The following is an 18,792-nucleotide window of genomic DNA, read 5'->3' on the forward strand; positions in this document are numbered from 1 at the left end:
CCCCGACCATGAGGATTCCGAACTCGACCTCAGAAATCTACAAAAAATCTATGAAAATTGGGACTTCGACTCGGAAGATGATGACAACGATGATGAAGACGACCTCTCGTTCTACTCCGAATCCAAAGACTCTACCTCAGGGGGAAGCAACGAAAACTCTACGGAGTCATTCAAGACGGATGACTTTTAGAGACCAACATACGGTGTAGAAGGGGATTTCCACCGCTCAATTACGAGCATTGAACCCTTAGGGATCGCGGATCCCGACAGACAGTTGAGGCCTAACCGGCGCAAGGTGGCTTAGGATTTAATAGGAACCTAAGTCCAGGGGGAGAGAGGGTCAGAGGCCGAACCCACCGTTGCGACTTTTTATGGGGTAGCGGAGGTCCAATCGATCCTGTTTTAAAGCAGAAGGGAGCCCCTCAACTCACTTGTGTGGAAGGAAGGAGACAAATTCTCATTCGGGACGAATGAGTCTTAAGGAGGGGGTAATGTTACGATTATTCTTTTCTTTTTCTTTTTCTTTCCTTTTCTTTTCTTTTCTTTTTCTTTAGTCAGCCGGATTACGCGGCGCGATCATCACGGACTGACTGCGCAGTAGTATTTTTAGATTACTCACGTGTATTTAAGCAGAGCCTCAGCTGGCCTAAACCCCAGCTTCGGCTAAGGTTTATTCTACCTAACATCGAACTCCGTTCTTCTGTCTAAGTGTCCCATCGACTTACGTCGCCTTTGACTTGCTAGTGTATCGTCTACCGAAGTGCGAGTAGCGATCCTAGTACGATCTAAGTCGATTTGAGTTAGTGGCTAACAGCGACGCATATATAAAATGCATCCTACACCTCGAAGGCCCTCATCAGTTACAACCAACAAATCACCTCTCGTATTACACCAATGTCGAACCTCAAAGCTCTTTTCCAGCCCCTCAAACTTGGCCCTACGACCCTCAGGAATAGGATCCTCATGTCCGCCTTGACACAGAACCGTTCCGTCCCCACGAACGTCCCCAATAGTCTCAATGCCGAATACTATCGGCAACGCGCTGAGGGTGGCGCTGGCCTGATTATCACAGAAGGCGTCCTCGTTTCTCAACAAGGGTATGCATTTCTCTCACGTTCTTCTTCGTGCTGGTGTTTACACTGGTTTTTAGCACTGAATGGCAGAATGCTCCTGGCATCTGGTCCCAGGAGCAAGTCAATGGATGGAAAAAGGTTACTGACACTGTTCACAAAGAGGGAGGCATGATATTCACTCAGGTACTTCTTATTTCCACCTCGTTTCGTCTACCTTCTGACACGCTCTATTTTTTTAGTTATGGCATCATGAGTTCTCAACTTTTCTTATCATATTGAATATATACTAACATGTCATTAGTTGTACGTGTAAGCCACCCTGATGCGCCTGAACAAATCGCCTCAGGACTCCCCATCTATGCACCCTCAGCAATCTCAGCCCAAGGAGGAAAATTCCGTTTCCTCCCCGGCGAGCCAGGCTACGTCACCCCCACCGCAATTGATGACCCCCGCACTCTGCTTGCCCAGTGGAAGCAAGCTGCCATCAACATGAAACAGGCCGAGTTCGATGGCGTAGAGATCCATGGCGCGAACAGATACTTGATCCACCAGTTCCTCGATAGCACCGCGAATCACCGGACAGAGCAATGGGGCAGGAGCGTGGAGAATAGAGCTCGGTTCCCTCTTGAAGTTGTCAAGATCGCGGTAGACGTCTGGGGTGCGGATAGGGTTGGTATCAAGTTGAACCCCGCCGGGGGGTATAATGATGTCGGGTATGTCCTCATGCCAAATTGTATGGTTTGTACATTGTGCTCATGAGTTGGAACAGAATGCCGCTTCAAGAAACGTTAGACACGTTCCGGTACCTCATCTCAGAAATTGACAGGCTAGGGATCGCCTACGTCACGCTTGTGTGGTATGCAGAGCATCTCGATCCTGTTATTGACGGGTTCAGCGCGCAACGAAGCATGATGTCCTCGGAACGTATGCCCCCTTGTTGAAGAATCCTGCTACGAAAGTATTCGCGAATGCGTCATTCACAGGCGAGGAGGTGGCACGGTATGTTGAGGATGGGAAGGTGGATGGTGTTTTCTTTGGTATTCCTTGGGTGGCGAACCCAGATTTAGCGAAGAGGTTTGAGAAGGGCGTTGCGCTAGAAGGGAATATTGATTTTATGACGCTTTATGGGCATGGGGGAATGGAAGCGGATGAGAGGAAAGGGTATGCTGACTATCCTGCAGTGGCATTGTAGATATCCTTGCTTTTTTTAAATTAGTATTGATACTTTGATTTTTGGTCATTACATTGCAGACTTAGAGCACTTGTTCTTGTTCATAACTGTAGATTAAGGGATCATTGACTCTGTTTGTTCCACTGACACTGACCAATACCTTGCTAGTACTTGTGTCCATCGATGTTACAGCCGCTGTGATAAAGTGGTGGGCTACCGCGGGGCGTGCCATATCCGATCGCGAGTTTTATGTGAAGAGGGAGTTGCACGCATTTTCCGCAACCACTGTCAGTCCCGATAACATGTGCACAATATAATGTACATGCATCAGAGGTCCCATAAGCTGCTATCATCACTGTGACTATGCTAGATAACTTGCTCGGAAATAGGAACTGGCAATAGTAAATAAAGGACTCTATTTGTTTGCACCTTGCAGCTTTATTGAGTAAAACTTGTCATGCTGCAAGAAGGCGACATTGAGACCCCCAAATGTGGCTTTCTGAGCATTCAGTAAATAGCATGAAATCAAAAATATCTACGTAATTGACTACTTAGTAAGAGACGAACCGGACAAGATGAAGAAATATCTAGTATGGTCAGAGATCATGGTTCCAGATTACAGCTCTCCCGCTCACGACAATACAGGACTCCAATCCTTCCTCAATTATTTGTGTCAACAATTCGACATCATCAGAAGACGCCTCAGTGAAGGCTGCACAAAACAGTCCACGTAGTCGTGTGGCACGCTTCTGGTCGACATACCATCTTGACCGCACCATCGCTGTGAATGCATGGGTCATAGGTAGGTCAAAGTGTATGTCCATATACAGATTCTCCAGATGAGGGAGCAGCACGTCGGAGATGGGCTTATCCGCATCTGGATAAGTGAGTGATTTGCTGAAGGTTTCAAATGCATTTAGCGTGAGATGCCCAAAATAGAGGTTCAAGACCTCGACCGTAGGCGTATCCTTTAGCAAATTGATGAGAGACTGGTCCATATCAATGCCACCCAAATCCAAATTCTGTAAAGTGCACTGCGAGCGTACAATGAACTTGTGGATAATTGGGGTAGGCGATGCAGTGCTGCCTACAGTAATCGGGATCCATAATCTCTTGAGTGCAGGAAAGGTGAAATGTGACAGCGCGTAGGCATGAGGTGCATGCAGTTCGTGTAATGATGTATGAACGATGGGGGCAGGTAGGCTGAGATTATACATATGATGGGTGAGAAATAGCTGTTGCAAGTTGGGGGCCTTGCGCAAAATACTGATGTCATTTTCAGCGGATCCACACTTGAGATCAAGTTTAGTCAGTTGAAACCAAGGGAGATTCAAGGAGGATGGGGATCGAAAGCCAGTCACGTGGATATCGTGCAGACGGGGAGCAGTAGTAAGTACGTCCAGGACATCCTCATCGAGTTCAAAATCGGTGCCAAATGGATCAAGGAAAGATCGAGAAAGGTGAAATTGCTCCAGCAAAGGGAGAGGGTGTCTCTGTGGCTTGGGCAGACGACAAGTGAAGTCTGTTGTGGAACAGTAGACTCCGACAATGTGCCAGTGATCACAATGATCCAAGAGCACATCCCATAGATGTGCATTCAGGTCACCACTTTCGTAGTACTTGATCCTGAGAGGGTAGGATTGGGATCGAAGAAGGGATACTTCCAGCTGATGAACGCAACCTGAAAAGTTGAAAGTCCATGGCTCTTCGATGTCAATCCAAGACCACAATTTAGGATATGATAGTGCTATGCCTCTCCATCTTTGACAAACTTGGGAGAGAATCCAAGGGGTGTCGTGGCATTCAGCCTGCTCATTGGCGATGAAGACCCAAAAAAAGATATACATGGATATCTCAGTCATCAGTCTTGATATAGGCAGGTCATCTCCTGCCGACAACATAGTGTAAGAGTTGTTGGACTTGGAAATGCAGATAGTATCTATCAAAAGCAATTATGCACTTGTTTCTTCAGCAAAACAGGACTGCTTACCAACAACAATCTTTGAGATAACAGACATGGCGGCAAAGAGAGAGACAAGTTGATCCTTTGCCAGCTACGTATCGGCCAGCTGTAACCAACAGGCAACGAATCCGTGCGATTCCAACTGAGTGAAGTTGGGCAGTGGCTGACTCTGAAATGCCGTACACCTGGCGCCAGCATGGAGTTTCATGCACGTGACTACGTAGTCTTTCAAATGGTCGAACTTTGACCTGAAGTTACAAATGTTACCAGTTGCCAGGGACACCCTATAGCACTGAGGCTATGGAAGGACCCCAGATAATGCCCGTAGTGTTGTGAAAGGCCAGGCTTCAAGCCTCAAGCCTGGCCCAGTCCAGCCCAGTCCAGCCTGGCCTGCGAGTAAGGCTTGCTCAAGGCTTGTGCTGAGGCTTTGCTTAAGGAAAGCCTTAAGCCCTAGGCCGAAGCCCTGGGCTGGTGAGAGGGGTGAATATCCTTGTGTGAGATTGATTTGTATGAATGTAACATAGCTTAATATTATCCTGTAGATGAGTTTACCATGTCTTTTCATTATAACTTGATTGTATGCAAGTATTCATCAATTGAAAGCAGTTATGACATCACTGAAGTATGTTTTCTCCATGATGACAAGACCACTTAAGCAATGATAGCTTCGTGGATGATCAGTGTGGTTCAGTAGATAATATATTATACTATGTAAAGCTATATCCTAATGAATATTAACATTTAATGAGTCCTGATAGGCAGAAATGTATTATGAGGCATAAGCCCGGGCTTAAGCCTGAGCCTTGTAGGGCTTGGGCTCAAGGCTTGGGCTCGTGAATTTGGGAGCCTGAACCTGCTCAAGCCCGGCCCAAGCCTCCAAAGCCCGGCCCGGCCCGGCCTTTCACAACACTATGCCCTATGAACCTTGATCACAGATTTTCGAAATCTTTGGCATTTTGTCCGGACCAAAAATATGCGATTTCGGTCATTTTTGTCCGATTTGGCCTCAAGGTTTTCCGGCATCGGGGGCCCGTCGGGACCCCGCCACACCCTCCCGCTGCGGCCCGCCCTTTCGGCAAGGGGTCAAATAGCCTAAAAAGTCAGGTATCTGTCTGAATTTTGCTCTAGATTGACTCCCGGTTGGTCCCATTTGTCCGGACTTTTCACCAAGGTTAGACAGTCAATTTGGCCAAAATCTGTCCGAACTGGGCCTAGGGTTCATAGGTATTATCCGGGTCCTGCTATGGAGCATTGAGGGACTCGGAATCGGACGCCGAGCCGATATTTCCAATCTGGTAACAGATCACGTTACACGACGCGAAGAGTGAAAATCCATTTCCGGTTTGCCATGTTCTCTCTTGTCCTCTCAGCATCACGGCGAAGATGCCTCAACGCGCCTCGGAACTTTGGTTCTTCAGCACGACAGCTCACAGACAAACCAAAGACAACCGATAGCTCTAACCGTCCAAAAGGCAGGAAAACCAAGAAAGCGGTTGATAAGGTTCATGAAAAGTACGTCTAGACTGTTACCGATCCTTTCTCTCGTAGATAACATTGCTTCAGGGAAAAGTACGTACGATATTTTTAATACTAGAGCACCTCTGAGTACATGACAGGTACCTTGCTCGTTGGGATGCAGAAATGAAGGCGCAGCGAACGTGGAATACGACCATCATGTTCGTCTTTCTTTATCCTTCGTTATTTTTTTCTCACACGATTGCGAAGCCGAGGAACTGATGCAATATACGACACGCTTGTTGATCTCCTGTCATCGCTCACCACCTACAACCCCTTCATGTTCCACCCTTCCTCACGCATACGAGACAGCAGGCAGTCGCATCGTAAAACCCTTCCCAATTGGCTATCACCAAAGGTCTTCGTGCCCCCCGTTGAAAAAGTCTCACCGATTCGGGACGACATTGAACTGATAGCCCAAATTACGGGACGTCCGTGGGTTGATGTCTGGAACAGCCGGTGCCATGGATCTGCCCCGACGCATAGCCTGGATGAGTTCGTACGATATGCGGAACAAAATCCAGATGCCGTGATATATCCTATCTTGATTGTGCGGGAGGAAAAGGTTGTTAGTGGTATGCACAAGATACTAAGGACGATCAGGGAATGGAAGCAGGACGCTGAGAAGAGGGAGAGGCATGAACTCGAAAGGCTGAAGACACATGAGACTGAGGTGGCGGAGAAAGAAGTGGAACTGAGAACGAAACTGTACCGCCAGGTGTATGGTCCCGGAACGACATTTTACCGGGACATTGGGGAGAAGGTTCTGGCCAGGGAGAAGCGGAAGGAGAGAGAGAAGGAGAAGAATGCTGGATTGTTCAAAGCTGCGATTCTCAGGCGCCAGATGAGAGCGTAAGGTAGATAATGAATACTTGCTAATTACTTCCGTCCAACCTGGAATACCGCCATTTCCTGCCTTTGTTTTCTTTTATCTTCAGTCATTTTACGCCGTTCCTTCCGCAACGTCTCGTAGGGATGATATACTTTTCTCCACATCTCCTCCCTAAAATTCACTTCTCGCTGCAGACCTTCCCCGGTGCTCACACTTATACGTAACGCGTCGCGTAGCGTCTTACGTAACCTCTCCAACGACAAAGCCTCCCTCTTCCCTGCTGCGATAATCTCTTGGTGCACCCACTGTGCAATTTTCGTTCCTGAAAAAATCACCTCCTTCTTCATGTGGTCAACCATAAATGGGAGCTTCGTACTCTCGGGCTTGCGACAGAACTGCTCCAGGAACGCATCAAGCGAGTGCGTAGCAAACGCGTTCGTTCTATGCACCAGACTCGAGAAAGGCTGCGAAGTATATTCGCATATGGTTTGAATATCATCTCGTGTCGGAAATGGGATAGTTTCGAGGACAAAGTTGTAGGGCTTGACGGTGCTGTTGTTCCTTTTGATGAACGGGTCGACGTACTTGCTTTCGGGCAGGAGGAGAAAGGGGTTGTAAGTCGTGAGACTCTGGAAAACGGATATTGTTTCTTGGTTTTCTGGGAGGTTGCCGTGGCTGGGAATTGGTATAAGAACAAGATGAGGATGAACAGGTAAAAACGCACTATAGAACGAGTCGTCGCGCCCATGCATCTCCTATCGTGACTTTTTGAGGGATAGTTCCACTGAAACTTCATCATTACACGACCACATCACTTGTTGAACAAATCCTACCCTGATTTTTTGCGAGCACTACCAATCGATAGTTAGCATATAGCCAGTATGGCATACAGCGACTCTTACGGAGACTTTTTTGACGTCGCATCAGTCTGTATGTATCGTGCTGAAATAAATATTTGTGCCCGTAGTGGTATGGCGCCTCCGAATTTGCAGCATCGTGGAGAAAGAGAGAGCAAGGACATGGCGGAAGAAAATGATTACCGGGCCGGTCTAAGATGCCGGCTCGGCAATTACACCCTTAGATTCCCCACGACGATGATTGTATAAGCTTTGTTTTACCCTCTTTTTTGGACATTTGGTGGTGTAGGGTGACGGATCTAGCTATTGTTTCCTCCTTTCGCCGGTCGCAAAGATGGCAAAACAGCCCGGTCTCCAACCCATCACACCCTGAGCGAGTGTCATTCCGAGGCTAATGAATGTTCTAGATTTTTTGTTCTTCCGTATTCAAACGATATTACACGCATGTAGGTAGCATCGCACAGTACCTCCATCCCCGGCAATGCGCAATAAATCTTGGTGAACTTGGACTATCAGGCTGACGGCATGCAGGATTGAAAGGTCAAATAATACGTTATCAGATTGAAACAAGATCAGAGATAACCTTTTTGTAGTCCTGCGAGAACCAAATCATGCTCTAAAAATTCCAATTTCCATGTCCTCCGGGCACTTGCACAACTATAGCTCCCAGTAACCAATGTGAAATTCTCGCTCCTTCTGCCATTGATATACGTTTTGTATAGTAGGCTTTCTGTGATATAAAAAATGGTCTGGGCTTACATGATGTCATTGTAAAGCAGATTGAAAGCGGGACCAGTCAGCCTCCTCCGGATATCCTGTCGGAAAATCATGTCCTGCCGTTACCTTGAATTCTGAAGACCTTTTTCAGAGCAAAACTGAGGATCTTGGCATCTTGCACAAAAGGATGGGGCGAGATGATGACGTACTTGGTAGAGAGCACAAGGCAGAAGTTGGGTTCGGCTAATCCGGAAATAGACATTCTCGATAGTATCTGTGCTGTTGACGAAGAAGTTGATGATATATCGTGGGTGGTCGGTCAAGTTCTTTCCCATGTCGGGAAGGTGAAGGACTGGTTGGATTCCCAGAGCTGAAGGTTCGGTGCTGTCGCCAATGCCTGAATTGAGGAGGATATGCGGAGAACCGATGGAGCCTGCGGAGAGAATGATCTCTTTGAGGTTTGACGATGCAAGTATATGCATTGTTGCTGGAAAATGAATTTTTATTAGCCGCCTGTATTGGGTATGTTAGGGAATCGGGAACCTCCATTGTCCTGAGTAAACTCGATAGAATTGAACGTTGGCACGGTGTTGGTATCCGAGGGAAGAATTCGGGTCAGGTGGGCGTGAATCAAGACATGCAGGTTCAGTCGGCCAATGTACCCAGGCCCAAGATAGGACGTTTGAGAGCTACTCCGGGTTCCGTTTCCGATCGTTGATGTTCTCCAACCTATAAACAATCTCCACGATCAGTACACTCGACGAGACAGCCACTTACAAAACCTTCACCAATACCCAGCTGGTATTCAGAATTATAATCTAGATTAAACGGGAACTCGCGAGGCAACTCCTCTGTCACCAGAATGACGTGACCGTCCGTACCGCGTGGGTATCCCGGGAGGGAAGCAAAGTTGATGTCTTTGTCCAAGAAATCAAGGACTCTGCGGTCGTTTAGTTCTTGAGGTAGCCAGTTAAAGGAGGACATCTATGGGAAAATCAGTCCTCCCACAGAAAGAAAGCGACGTTAAAAATATACCTTATTCTTCTGATATGAAGTCCGGAAGACGGACGAGAGGTCTGTGCGGAAGTAGTTGGCAGAGTTCATGGCGCTATGGGTGAAACCACCGCCTCAAGCTAGGTATCCATTTAACGTTGTCACTTTTTATTTAAATTCAAACGGAGATACTTCATATACCGAGATGTTTACCGATATTTCCTGACAAACATTATATATCTGCTTTGATTAAATCGGCAGCCCTCTCTGCGATTAGATATACCGGAACCTGAGTATGAGCCGCGGGTATGAGTGGCTAGAAGAAGACGAGGTATTGAGCTCGCATATGCATAGTACCCACAGGAGGAATGGCTTACCAAAATTGAAGCATCTACAATTCTCACTCCCTTCGCGCCCTTCAACTTCAAATCCGGGTTTACTACGCCCCAATTGGCACCGGCGGGTGACATACTGGCGGTACCCACAGGATGGAATACGCTGCTAGCACCATTCCGGATATCATTTTCGGTAGTATTCGCAGTGACGCCAAGTATGTAGCCGTCCCATACCGCAGCAGTAACAAACTTCTTCGCACTCTCGGCAGCATATTGCATAATAGCAAGATCTTGAGCATGCGAGAAATAGTTTGGATTGATGAGTGGCGGATCCATAGGGTTCGTACTGTTAACTGTGATATTCCCGCCTGTTATCAACCATTTACCTGTGTTACTACTTATTAGAAAGACAAGGCAACGAGTGAACACACGGGATAGAGGGCATATATCTGCGATGCCGATAGAAAAGAAGTTTCCTGGAGGAGGAGGATCCAAGAGGATGCCATTCTAGAAAGAATTCAGTATGGCTACAACCTCATTGAAACAAATTGTCCGTACCCCGAAAATAAATTCGTAGTGCGCGGTCTCATTTCCCGCGCATGGATCTCCGTCCAATATACCAGCTTCTTCAGGAACACGGAGGAACCCTACCTGGTTTGATATTCCCGTTGATAAAAAGCCAGTTCGGTTCGCTCGCCACTCTGCTAAGGCCTCTGCTTGAAATGTCGCATTTCTGAAATAGATGTTCTCGATAGTGTCCGTGTCGTTAACGAAGAAGCTGATGGTCAATACGGTATGGTCTGTCAAATTCTTTCCAACGTCGGGAAGATGAAGCGTCGGTGTGATCCCTATAGCTTTTAGTTCGGTTTTGTCGCCGATGCCAGAGTGGAGAAGGATGTGCGGGGTGCCTACAGATCCGGCAGAGAGAATGAGTTCTTTGAGACCAGCTGGTACCAGGGTATGCATAGTTGCTAGACGAGGAGGTCAAGTCAGACTAAGTATCAAGATGGTACTTCGAAGACTTTATCACCTCCTGCATCCTGGGTGAATTCGACAGCATCAAATATCGGCGTTTTTGGTATTGGACTGTAGGATCCGAGTGACGTAGGCATGGGTCAGGACATGCAAATTTGGCCGTCCGATATACATGGGTCCAAGATAAGATGTCTGTGAGCTGCTTCGAGTCCCATTTCCAATTGTGTATTGAGTCCATCCTGCCGATATTCAATACCACAGGAGTCAATCATACAATCTCCAGAAAATTCTTACCAATTCCTAATTGGTACCCGGAATTGTAATCCAAATTGAATGGATAATCGTCCAGAAGCTCCGACGTAGTTTGAATGACGCGGCTATCCGTAGCTCGCTGGACTCCAGGGAGAGACACCGAGTTGATGCCGTTGAAGCCATGGACCGCAGGATTGAACTGACCAGTGGTGTTGTGGTGATCGCTAGAGGGGACAAAGCGTTCATTCTATCGTAGCGTTATCAACCAGGGATGGTAATAAAAGGCAAAGGATGAACCTTTTGAATGTACGGCTGCAAAGCCTCCCATCCCCAACCAGGGTCGCCACTGATCTGCGCATAACGATCGTAATCTTGAGACGAACCACGTGTGTAGAACATATAATCTGGGAATACATCAATTGAAAAATCTAGGCAAATCCATCAAAAGGACTTACTGACTGCACTACTCCCTCCCAATCCAAATCCTCTAGGAAACGGAACAGAACGTCCATTCAATCCTGGTTGTTCAGTTGTGGTAAAATTCCATTCCCAGGGGGTTCCGGGAGTTATGTCAAGGCAAAAGAACGGAACCTCAGAGAGGAGAACATCAGCCGTCCTGCGGAAGAGTCAGCATTAAAAGTCAAAGCATATAGAGGCAGACAGACGATCTGCCAGCTTCAAGTACGAGCACGGAGACGTGATCATCCTCTGTCAAACGGTTTGCAAGAACATTCCCCGCAGTTCCACCTAGATTTCAATGTTATAAGACAGAAAACGAGTACCAGGTGCGCTGGGAGAACTAACCTCCGATGATAATGAAGTCATAATTCTGAGTAGGAAGATCTTCGAACCTCTCGTATATGGCACCAAGCGCGCTTGAACATAATATGAGGAGGGTAAGGAAAATAGCATCCATGGTTAATTCAACGGACGCACCACGATCTTAGAGATGGTTACTTATATATATGTATTGTGACCGTCCAAATCCCCAGCTGGCCTTGGTCATACCTGGAAGAGGACAGTCCACATGATACAAACTAATGACACGTTAGTGGGGCGGGATGGAGTGCTAAGGGGCGCTCGGCCACAGCGGTCACCACTACTTGGTCGACCGGAATTTCATTTCTGCACCGGCAAGAGATCGTCATGAAGGAAGTACGTCTTGTGCCCATGACGTTGCTGAAGTGCCTGCCAGTTCCGTGACTTCATTGAATTCCGGCATCAGTAGTCCTGAGGTTACGGAAGCTGACATTATTAAATGATAATACGGAGGTAAGGAAAGGTGATCGTTTACCCCGGATTAGAATCCAGATTGGACTGAGAGTATTCACCGACAATAGTTTTCACCATGAGTTAATTGACACCCACAGCGCCCATCGCCATACGCCATACACCGGCCAGCTTGTTTCGGGCTCGGTCTCACAGTAAAAAGTCTTTACTTCCTTGAAAAGGACTGGCATGAAACGGCCGGGAAGAAATAAGCAGGAGAGAGCTAGCGAATAAATCCACAGCGATGCGGCTATGATAATGAACGAGGGAAGTTAGGCGAAGTGGACCCCTTCTCCTTCGGACCTTAGGCTAAGCCTCGGTATACATGGCGAAGGGCCATTGCAACGAGTGTAAATTTCTGCGTCACTGGAACCAACTACATTATCAATGCCATTAGTCAAGGAAGAATTTTATATACTTGGTGAGAGATCTCCTTACCTCAGAACAGGACAGTCCATGCATAGAAGGTACCGGTAATTAGTCCTGCTAGGCACGATAGATGGGGAGAGGTGATTGGAGGAAATTCTTGAAGCACAGCGACGGCCAGAGGTAGTTACAAGGTTCGGCAGATTCCGACATCCTCTATGTCTGGTGCAAGTATAACAAACGCGAATTATTCAGAGGTGAGGCATTCAAATTCGCTCGCTAATTTCTAAGGCCTGCAGCGACGATGGAGAACAGACGAGAAGGAGTACGACTCAGATCATGGGTAGGTTCTCTGCAAAGTTCTGGCAGATAGCAAATGGGCGCCTTACAGAAACGTTTCCTATCATCCAAAGTTAGCACAACTCGCAAAACACAACGGCCTTCCTGACAGGGTCAACGTAGCATTCCGAAAAAAAGTTCGTCGTCCGAACCCACGAAGGCGGCGCAGCAACACCCACAACCTCCATAAAGCTTTCCAGCTCCTTCTGTCTGATCGTTTTCGTCGCCGCCCTGTACGCGCTTTTATTGGTAGCAAAGCACAGAACGAGAGCTGACTAGGATTTGACGATTACGACCTTGAAGATACTGCGAAAGAAGATGCGGTGCTCGCGAAGGGTAGGTAGGATGTGACAAAATATTTTGCTGCTGTTGTCTCCGCAGTCCAAGTGATTCTGGTAATCGGGTATGAAGAAATTCTCGTCGAGTGGCCAACCCCACAGCGTCAAAGGGAAACCCTTGGGTTTGGGACGTGTTCTATGGGCTGTGCGTGCCTTGTGTGACTCGGTGACACTTTTTCAACGGGGGGCATGAAGACCTTTGGTGACAGCCAATTGGGAAGGGTTTTACGATGCGATTGCCTGCTATCTCGTATGCGTGAGGAAGGGTGGAACATGAAGGGGTTGTAGGTGGTGAGCGATGACAGGAGATCAACAAGCGTGTCGTATATTGCATCAGTTCCTCGGCTTCGCAATCGTGTGAGAGAAAAAATAACGAAGGGTAAAGAAAGACGAACATGATGGTCGTATTCCACGTTCGCTGCGCCTTCATTTCTGCATCTCAACGAGCAAGGTACCTGTCATGTACTCAGGGGCGCTCTAGTATTGGTATCTCATACGTACTTTTACCTGGAGCAATGTTATCTACGAGAGAAAGGATCGGTGACAGTCTAGACGTACTTTTCATGAACCCTATCAATCGCTTTCTTGGTTTTCCTGTCCTTTGGACGGTTAGAGCTATTGGCTGCCTTTGGTTTGTATGCAAGTTGTCATGCTGAAGAACCAAAGTTCCGAGGCGCGTTGAGGCATCTTCGCCGTGATGCTGAGAGGACAAGAGAGAACATAGCAAACCGGAAATGGATTTTCACTCTCGCGTCATGTAACGGTTTGGCGGCCCGGCTCCGCTGGCATTTCCGATGTCCCACGAACCACCACCACCACGAATACTCCGTTATTCCTTTATCCCCGACCCTCCCCTTCAGCTCAAACTCGTCATTGACCTTGGAAAGCGTTCTCCTTGCAAGGTCTTACATAGCAGCTCTCTCTCTTTCCAAGACGCTGCACTATTTTCGCCTATAGCACGAGTCCTTTGCCCTTGTCAAGGAAGATGTCACTCTCCTTTGGCTTTTATGGAATCACCTTAACCTTGAAGTCGCCAATAATGTCGTTCAAGGAGCTGATTATCCCGCGGATTTCCCCCGTTTCATGCATCCTTCCAGCCTCCATCGGCTGTCATGCTGCAATGGCTTTACACAACGAGCCATCGAGGTCGGTAGGAGTAGTTTACTTTCATTTACCTGAGCTGTATCAGTGGAGATGGCCAATCAATCCAGTTTTCCAGTTTTCCCAGTCCTGCGCCCGCCCTCCTTGACATCGACCACAACAAGTGCTCAAGGTTGTGTCTGATCTAGAACGACATGTCGTACGTCTGGCTCTTCCTTCCTTCCTTTCAGTTCACGGGAACAAGGAAAGACTCCTTATTGGACAATGGCAGTAGGTTTGCATCTGTATCACAAACCCGGGATGTAGGCCATTTCGTACGTCTTGTTGTTATTCATTTGCAGGTGATAATTGATCGGCCGTGCAGATGCTAGATGAGATATGCTACTCCGGATATTGAGAAGGCTGGATAAGGAGACTGGACATTTGAAGACCAAGCTAAGCTACAGAGCGGTGCTATGGCGTATGTTTGAATCTCGCCAAGTTCCACTAGCCACCCCATTCGTCGTTGTGCCGTTTTATGGCTGTCGTATAACTCGAAAGGGGGAAAAGTCGAAGGCAGGATATCAAAAGCCTTTCATTGGAATTAAATAACATGATGACTCTTTCGTCTACATTTTCGACTAGAACGCCCATTATCTCCTCAATTTCACCAAAACCACGGTAAGGACAGAGCACAATAGTGCAGTCATCTAAAAGTAAAGATATCTAAAGTGCCGCCGCAGGATAATCAGCATACCCTTTCCTCTCATCCGCCTCCGTTCCCCCGTGCCCATAAAGCGTCATGAAATCAATATTCCCCTCCAGCGCAACGCCTTTCTCAAACCTCTTCGCTAAATCCGGGTTCGCCACCCAAGGAATGCCAAAGAACACCCCATCCACCTTCTCATCCTCAATATACCGCGCCGCCTCCTCACCTGTAAACGCAGCATTCGCGAATACCTTCGTAGCCGGATTCTTCAACAAGGGCGCATACGCTCCGAGGACATCATGCTTCGTTGCGCGCCGAGCCCCGTCAATAACGGGGTCGAGATGCTCTGCGTACCGCATGAACGCAACGTATGCGATCCCGAGTTTGTCAATCTCAGAGATGAGGTATCCGAACGTGTCAAGCGTCTCTTGAAGCGGCATTCTGTTCAACTCGTCAGCACAAAGTACAAGCCATACCACTTGGAATGAGGACATACCCGATATCGTTATACCCTCCGGCGGGGTTCAACTTGATACCGACCCTGTCGGCACCCCAGACGTCAACCGCGATTTTGATGACTTCAAGGGGGAACTGAGCTCTATTCTCAGCGCTTCCGCCCCATTGGTCTGTCCGGTGATTCGCGGTGCTATCAAGGAATTGATGGATCAAGTATCCAGTCGCGCCGTGGATCTCTACGCCATCGAACCCGGCCTGTTTCGCGTTGATGGCAGCTTGTTTCCACTGGGCGAGCAGAGTGCTTGGGTCGTCAATTGCAGTAGGTGTGACATAGCCTGGCTCTCCAGGGAGGAAACGGAATTTTCCTCCTCGAGCTGGGATCGCTGAAGGTGCGTAGACGGGGAGTCCTGAGGCGATTTGCTCTGGTGCATTGGGGTGGCTTATGCGTCCAACTAACGATGTGTTAGTATGTGTTTCCTACGGTAGAAAGACCGGGAACTCACGATGCCATAACTGAAAAATAGAGCTTGTCAGAAGGTAGACGAAACGGGAGGGAAATAAGAAGTACCTGGGCGAAGATCGCGCCTCCTTCTTCGTGAACCGCATCAGTGACCTTTTTCCATCCGTTGACCTGCTCCTGAGACCAGATACCAGGAGCATTCTGCCATTCGGTGCTGAAATGTGTATAAGGACTAGCACGAAGAACGTCGCGAGTGATACGCGTACCCTTGCTGAGCAATGAGAACGCCTTCTGTGATGATCAAGCCAGCACCCCCTGCGGCGCGCTGTCGGTAGTACTCGGCGTTGAGACTGTTGGGGACGTTCGTAGGGACGGAACGGTTCCGCGTCAAGGCGGACATGAAGATCCTATTCCTGAGAGTGGTAGGGCCAAGTTTGAGGGGCTGGAAAAGAGCTTTGAGGTTCGACATTGGTATAATGCGAGAGGTGGTTTGTTGCTTGTAACTGATGAGGGCCTTCGAGGCGTAGTATGCATTTTATATACGCGTCGCGTCGAACTTCAAAGGCCGTTCAGCCGCGCAGACGCGTGGAAGACTTGATGGATCAGGAGATAGCATGACTAACGCAGCAACCTTTCGGAATCCAGAATTTCTTTGTCAACGAGTTGCTTTGTAAACCTATTGTTAGCCGTTTTACCGCGAAATTTTATCGATATCATGGAAAGAAATGAACGTGTAACCAAGCTTCAGTGCCGGGTGATGAGTGACACCGTTGAATCAGAGTGGACCGTGGAGGCTTGACGGTACGACCAGACGATCAATTATAGATGCGAATATGAATATTTCCTGTTAACGCTAGGTGGACCACGTGGATCAGTGAATCGGACCAAAATATAGGGTCGTTCTTGAAGTTGGAGAGGCTCGGATATCGCCATCTGCTATTATTGCTGTTGGTGGAATTTGTATATTCCCTATTGATTCCCTATTTCCCCGTTCCGGTCTTGAAAACACCGCTAGAAAAAGGAATATCAGGATACAACCTCGCAACACATGGAAAAATCACTCTGGCCATGATGCTCCAGACATTAGAATCGAAGGGCGTCCGACATCACACGTTAAAAGACCAGCCCGATCTGGGTGCCGGCCCCAACGAAAAAAAAAAAAAACAGTATTACACTCACTGATCCATGCCTGAGATTAACGTTCTTAATACGATAGGTGTGAAGATCAGGGTGGGTTGGGAATTGGAGATTCATGACGGTTTGTCAAACCGGTTCCCGGACCGAAAACTCGTAGATCAGAGCAAAGGCCGGGAGTAGAGAAGAGAAGCAAAAACAAAACGCGTGGTGAAGGGAATGCCAAGCCACGGCAGGAGACGCGTCATATACAGCAAGGCGCTATCAATCGAACCAGCCTCAAGGCGACACGCGTCCTGGCAAAGGTGATGCGTGTGTAGGCTGTTCCTATGGAACATGGCGGAGGCTGAGAACTCGCTAGAAACAGTGGTGTTGAAGCCTATGTTGTGAGGTTCGCGTTCATGAACAGAATTAATGGCTGGCACATAAGAAGTAGTAACACTGCAGAAACAGACGTTACTACTTGCTATGTAATCACTTACTGTAATGTAGTTGAACGTAAAATAAACTGAGTGACCACGTGCCACACTAAACGCCGTGCCGGTACACGGCACTGAGGAGTCAACTTCTCTTCAACGTTTCAACCCTCACTGAGTTGGAATCACACAGATTCGCTGTGGGCGGCCGACACGTAGCTCGCAAGGAATCGCTTTGTCTTTCTCTTCGCTGTTGTGTCAACTACTATTGTCGGTAAGCGGCTGCGTTAAGTTGTTGAAGAAACAAGTAGTTTATGACTGCTCTCGATTTCAGAGAATCATGGAATCAGCAGATTCCCCTTCCAACGACTCTCACATGCCGTTGGCACGAGGTGACCTGCCCATCTTGGGGGTGATGCCAGAGATATCGACCTATATCTTTTCTTGGGTCCGCATCGCAAACGAGCGAGTTCGCTGCTACGACACCCCTTGGATTCTTTCCCAAGTCTGTCAAAGATGGAGAGACATCGCACTATCATATCCTGAATTGTGGTCTTGGGTTCGTATCCAAGAACCACGGACTTTCAACTTTTCAGGTCGCGTTCGTCAGCTGGAAGTATCCCTTCTTCGATCCCAATCCTACCCTCTCCGGATCCAGTATAGCGAAAGTGGTGATCCGAACGCGCATCTGTGGGCTGTGCTCTTGGACCATTGCCATCACTGACGCACCGTCGAAGTCTATCTTTCCACAAGGGAATTCACTCGTCGTCTGCCCAAGCCACAGAGACATACTCTCCCTTTGCTGGAGCGATTCCGCCTTTCCCGGTCTTTCGATAGCCACATTAACACTGTGTTTGAACTCGATGAGGGCATCCTGGATGCACTTGCTACAGCTCCCCGTCTGCACGATATCTACGTGCTCGGCTTTCGATCCCCGTCCTCCCTGAATCTCCCTTGGTCCCAACTGACCAAAATTGATCTCATGTGCGGATCCCCTCAAAATGACATCAGTATTTTACGCAAGGCCCACAGCTTGCAGCGTCTATTTCTCAACGATCATATGTACAATCTTGGCCCACCTACTCCCATCGTTCATACGTCGTTGCGCGAACTGAGTGCACCTCAAGTCTACGCGTTGCCACATTTCACCTTTCCTGCGCTCAAGGTATTATTCACCCTGATCGCCATAGGCAGCATTCCATCGCCTACCCCGATTATCCACGAGTTCATTGTACGCTCGCAGTGCACTTTACGGAATCTACATTTGAATGGCATTGATATGGACCAGTCTCTCATCAATTTGCTAAAGGATACACCCACGGTTGAGGTCTTGCGTCTCGATTTTGGGTATCTCACACCGAACACATTTGAAGCCTTCTGCAAATCGCTCGCTTATCCAGAGGCGGATAAGCCCATCTCTGGCGCGCTGCTGCCTCATCTGGTGCATCTGCATCTGGATACAGGCTTTGACCTACCTATGACCCATGCATTCACAGCGATGGTGCGGTCAAGATGGTATGCCGACCAGAAGTGTACCGCACG

At 48.1% G+C, this 18,792-nt stretch overlaps 8 protein-coding genes across 8 annotated transcripts; 4 read left to right on the forward strand and 4 right to left on the reverse strand.

Moving 5' to 3' along the window:
* The first annotated feature begins 813 nt into the window (after nt 1-813).
* On the forward strand, nt 814-2,275 carry EV420DRAFT_1671141 (FMN-linked oxidoreductase). The gene is made up of 6 exons (XM_060479064.1): nt 814-1,097; nt 1,151-1,256; nt 1,313-1,326; nt 1,388-1,746; nt 1,866-1,924; nt 1,969-2,275. The coding sequence occupies exons 1-6, from the start codon at nt 895-897 to the stop codon at nt 2,263-2,265; spliced, it is 1,038 nt and encodes a 345-aa protein (XP_060332613.1). The 5' UTR covers nt 814-894; the 3' UTR covers nt 2,266-2,275.
* Nucleotides 2,276-2,840: 565 nt separating this feature from the next.
* EV420DRAFT_1671143 (uncharacterized protein) lies at nt 2,841-4,262 on the reverse strand (the record flags this gene model as incomplete). The annotated part of the gene is made up of 2 exons (XM_060479065.1): nt 2,841-4,183; nt 4,235-4,262. 2 exons carry the CDS (start codon nt 4,260-4,262, stop codon nt 2,841-2,843), a joined length of 1,371 nt encoding a protein of 456 aa, XP_060332614.1.
* A 1,205-nt stretch (nt 4,263-5,467) lies between these two features.
* On the forward strand, nt 5,468-6,799 carry EV420DRAFT_1533015 (uncharacterized protein). The gene is made up of 4 exons (XM_060472742.1): nt 5,468-5,719; nt 5,771-5,776; nt 5,824-5,883; nt 5,933-6,799. The coding sequence occupies exons 1-4, from the start codon at nt 5,556-5,558 to the stop codon at nt 6,576-6,578; spliced, it is 876 nt and encodes a 291-aa protein (XP_060332615.1). The 5' UTR covers nt 5,468-5,555; the 3' UTR covers nt 6,579-6,799.
* Nucleotides 6,800-8,068: 1,269 nt separating this feature from the next.
* Nucleotides 8,069-9,442, reverse strand: EV420DRAFT_1671190 (uncharacterized protein; the record flags this gene model as incomplete). Its single annotated transcript, XM_060479066.1, has 6 exons — nt 9,164-9,442; nt 8,906-9,112; nt 8,791-8,857; nt 8,338-8,615; nt 8,171-8,226; nt 8,069-8,141 (listed from the first exon to the last, which is right to left on the reverse strand). Exons 1-6 carry the CDS (start codon nt 9,230-9,232, stop codon nt 8,069-8,071), a joined length of 750 nt encoding a protein of 249 aa, XP_060332616.1. The 5' UTR covers nt 9,233-9,442.
* On the reverse strand, nt 9,346-11,601 carry EV420DRAFT_1533022 (alcohol oxidase; the record flags this gene model as incomplete). The annotated part of the gene is made up of 11 exons (XM_060472743.1): nt 9,346-9,437; nt 9,499-9,824; nt 9,888-9,963; nt 10,015-10,427; nt 10,487-10,496; nt 10,561-10,670; nt 10,726-10,930; nt 10,981-11,087; nt 11,139-11,299; nt 11,349-11,430; nt 11,488-11,601. Coding segments are annotated over 11 exons (1,688 nt in total), but the record flags the coding sequence as incomplete, so codon positions are not given.
* A 935-nt stretch (nt 11,602-12,536) lies between these two features.
* On the forward strand, nt 12,537-13,272 carry EV420DRAFT_1478349 (uncharacterized protein; the record flags this gene model as incomplete). Its single annotated transcript, XM_060469489.1, has 5 exons — nt 12,537-12,575; nt 12,610-12,730; nt 12,937-12,993; nt 13,039-13,140; nt 13,205-13,272. The coding sequence occupies 5 exons, from the start codon at nt 12,537-12,539 to the stop codon at nt 13,270-13,272; spliced, it is 387 nt and encodes a 128-aa protein (XP_060332618.1).
* A 1,472-nt stretch (nt 13,273-14,744) lies between these two features.
* On the reverse strand, nt 14,745-16,498 carry EV420DRAFT_218054 (FMN-linked oxidoreductase). Its single transcript, XM_060481254.1, has 5 exons — nt 15,967-16,498; nt 15,809-15,914; nt 15,744-15,753; nt 15,281-15,692; nt 14,745-15,225 (listed from the first exon to the last, which is right to left on the reverse strand). The coding sequence occupies exons 1-5, from the start codon at nt 16,167-16,169 to the stop codon at nt 14,802-14,804; spliced, it is 1,155 nt and encodes a 384-aa protein (XP_060332619.1). The 5' UTR covers nt 16,170-16,498; the 3' UTR covers nt 14,745-14,801.
* Nucleotides 16,499-17,396: 898 nt separating this feature from the next.
* Nucleotides 17,397-18,103, forward strand: EV420DRAFT_218087 (uncharacterized protein). The gene is made up of 2 exons (XM_060481255.1): nt 17,397-17,524; nt 17,585-18,103. Exon 2 carries the CDS (start codon nt 17,591-17,593, stop codon nt 17,972-17,974), a length of 384 nt encoding a protein of 127 aa, XP_060332620.1. The 5' UTR covers nt 17,397-17,524; nt 17,585-17,590; the 3' UTR covers nt 17,975-18,103.
* The last annotated feature ends 689 nt before the right edge of the window (nt 18,104-18,792 follow it).

The sequence above is a fragment of the Desarmillaria tabescens genome (assembly GCF_030435595.1).
Source record: "Desarmillaria tabescens strain CCBAS 213 chromosome Unknown EV420scaffold_12, whole genome shotgun sequence".
NCBI classification, from domain to species: domain Eukaryota; kingdom Fungi; phylum Basidiomycota; class Agaricomycetes; order Agaricales; family Physalacriaceae; genus Desarmillaria; species Desarmillaria tabescens.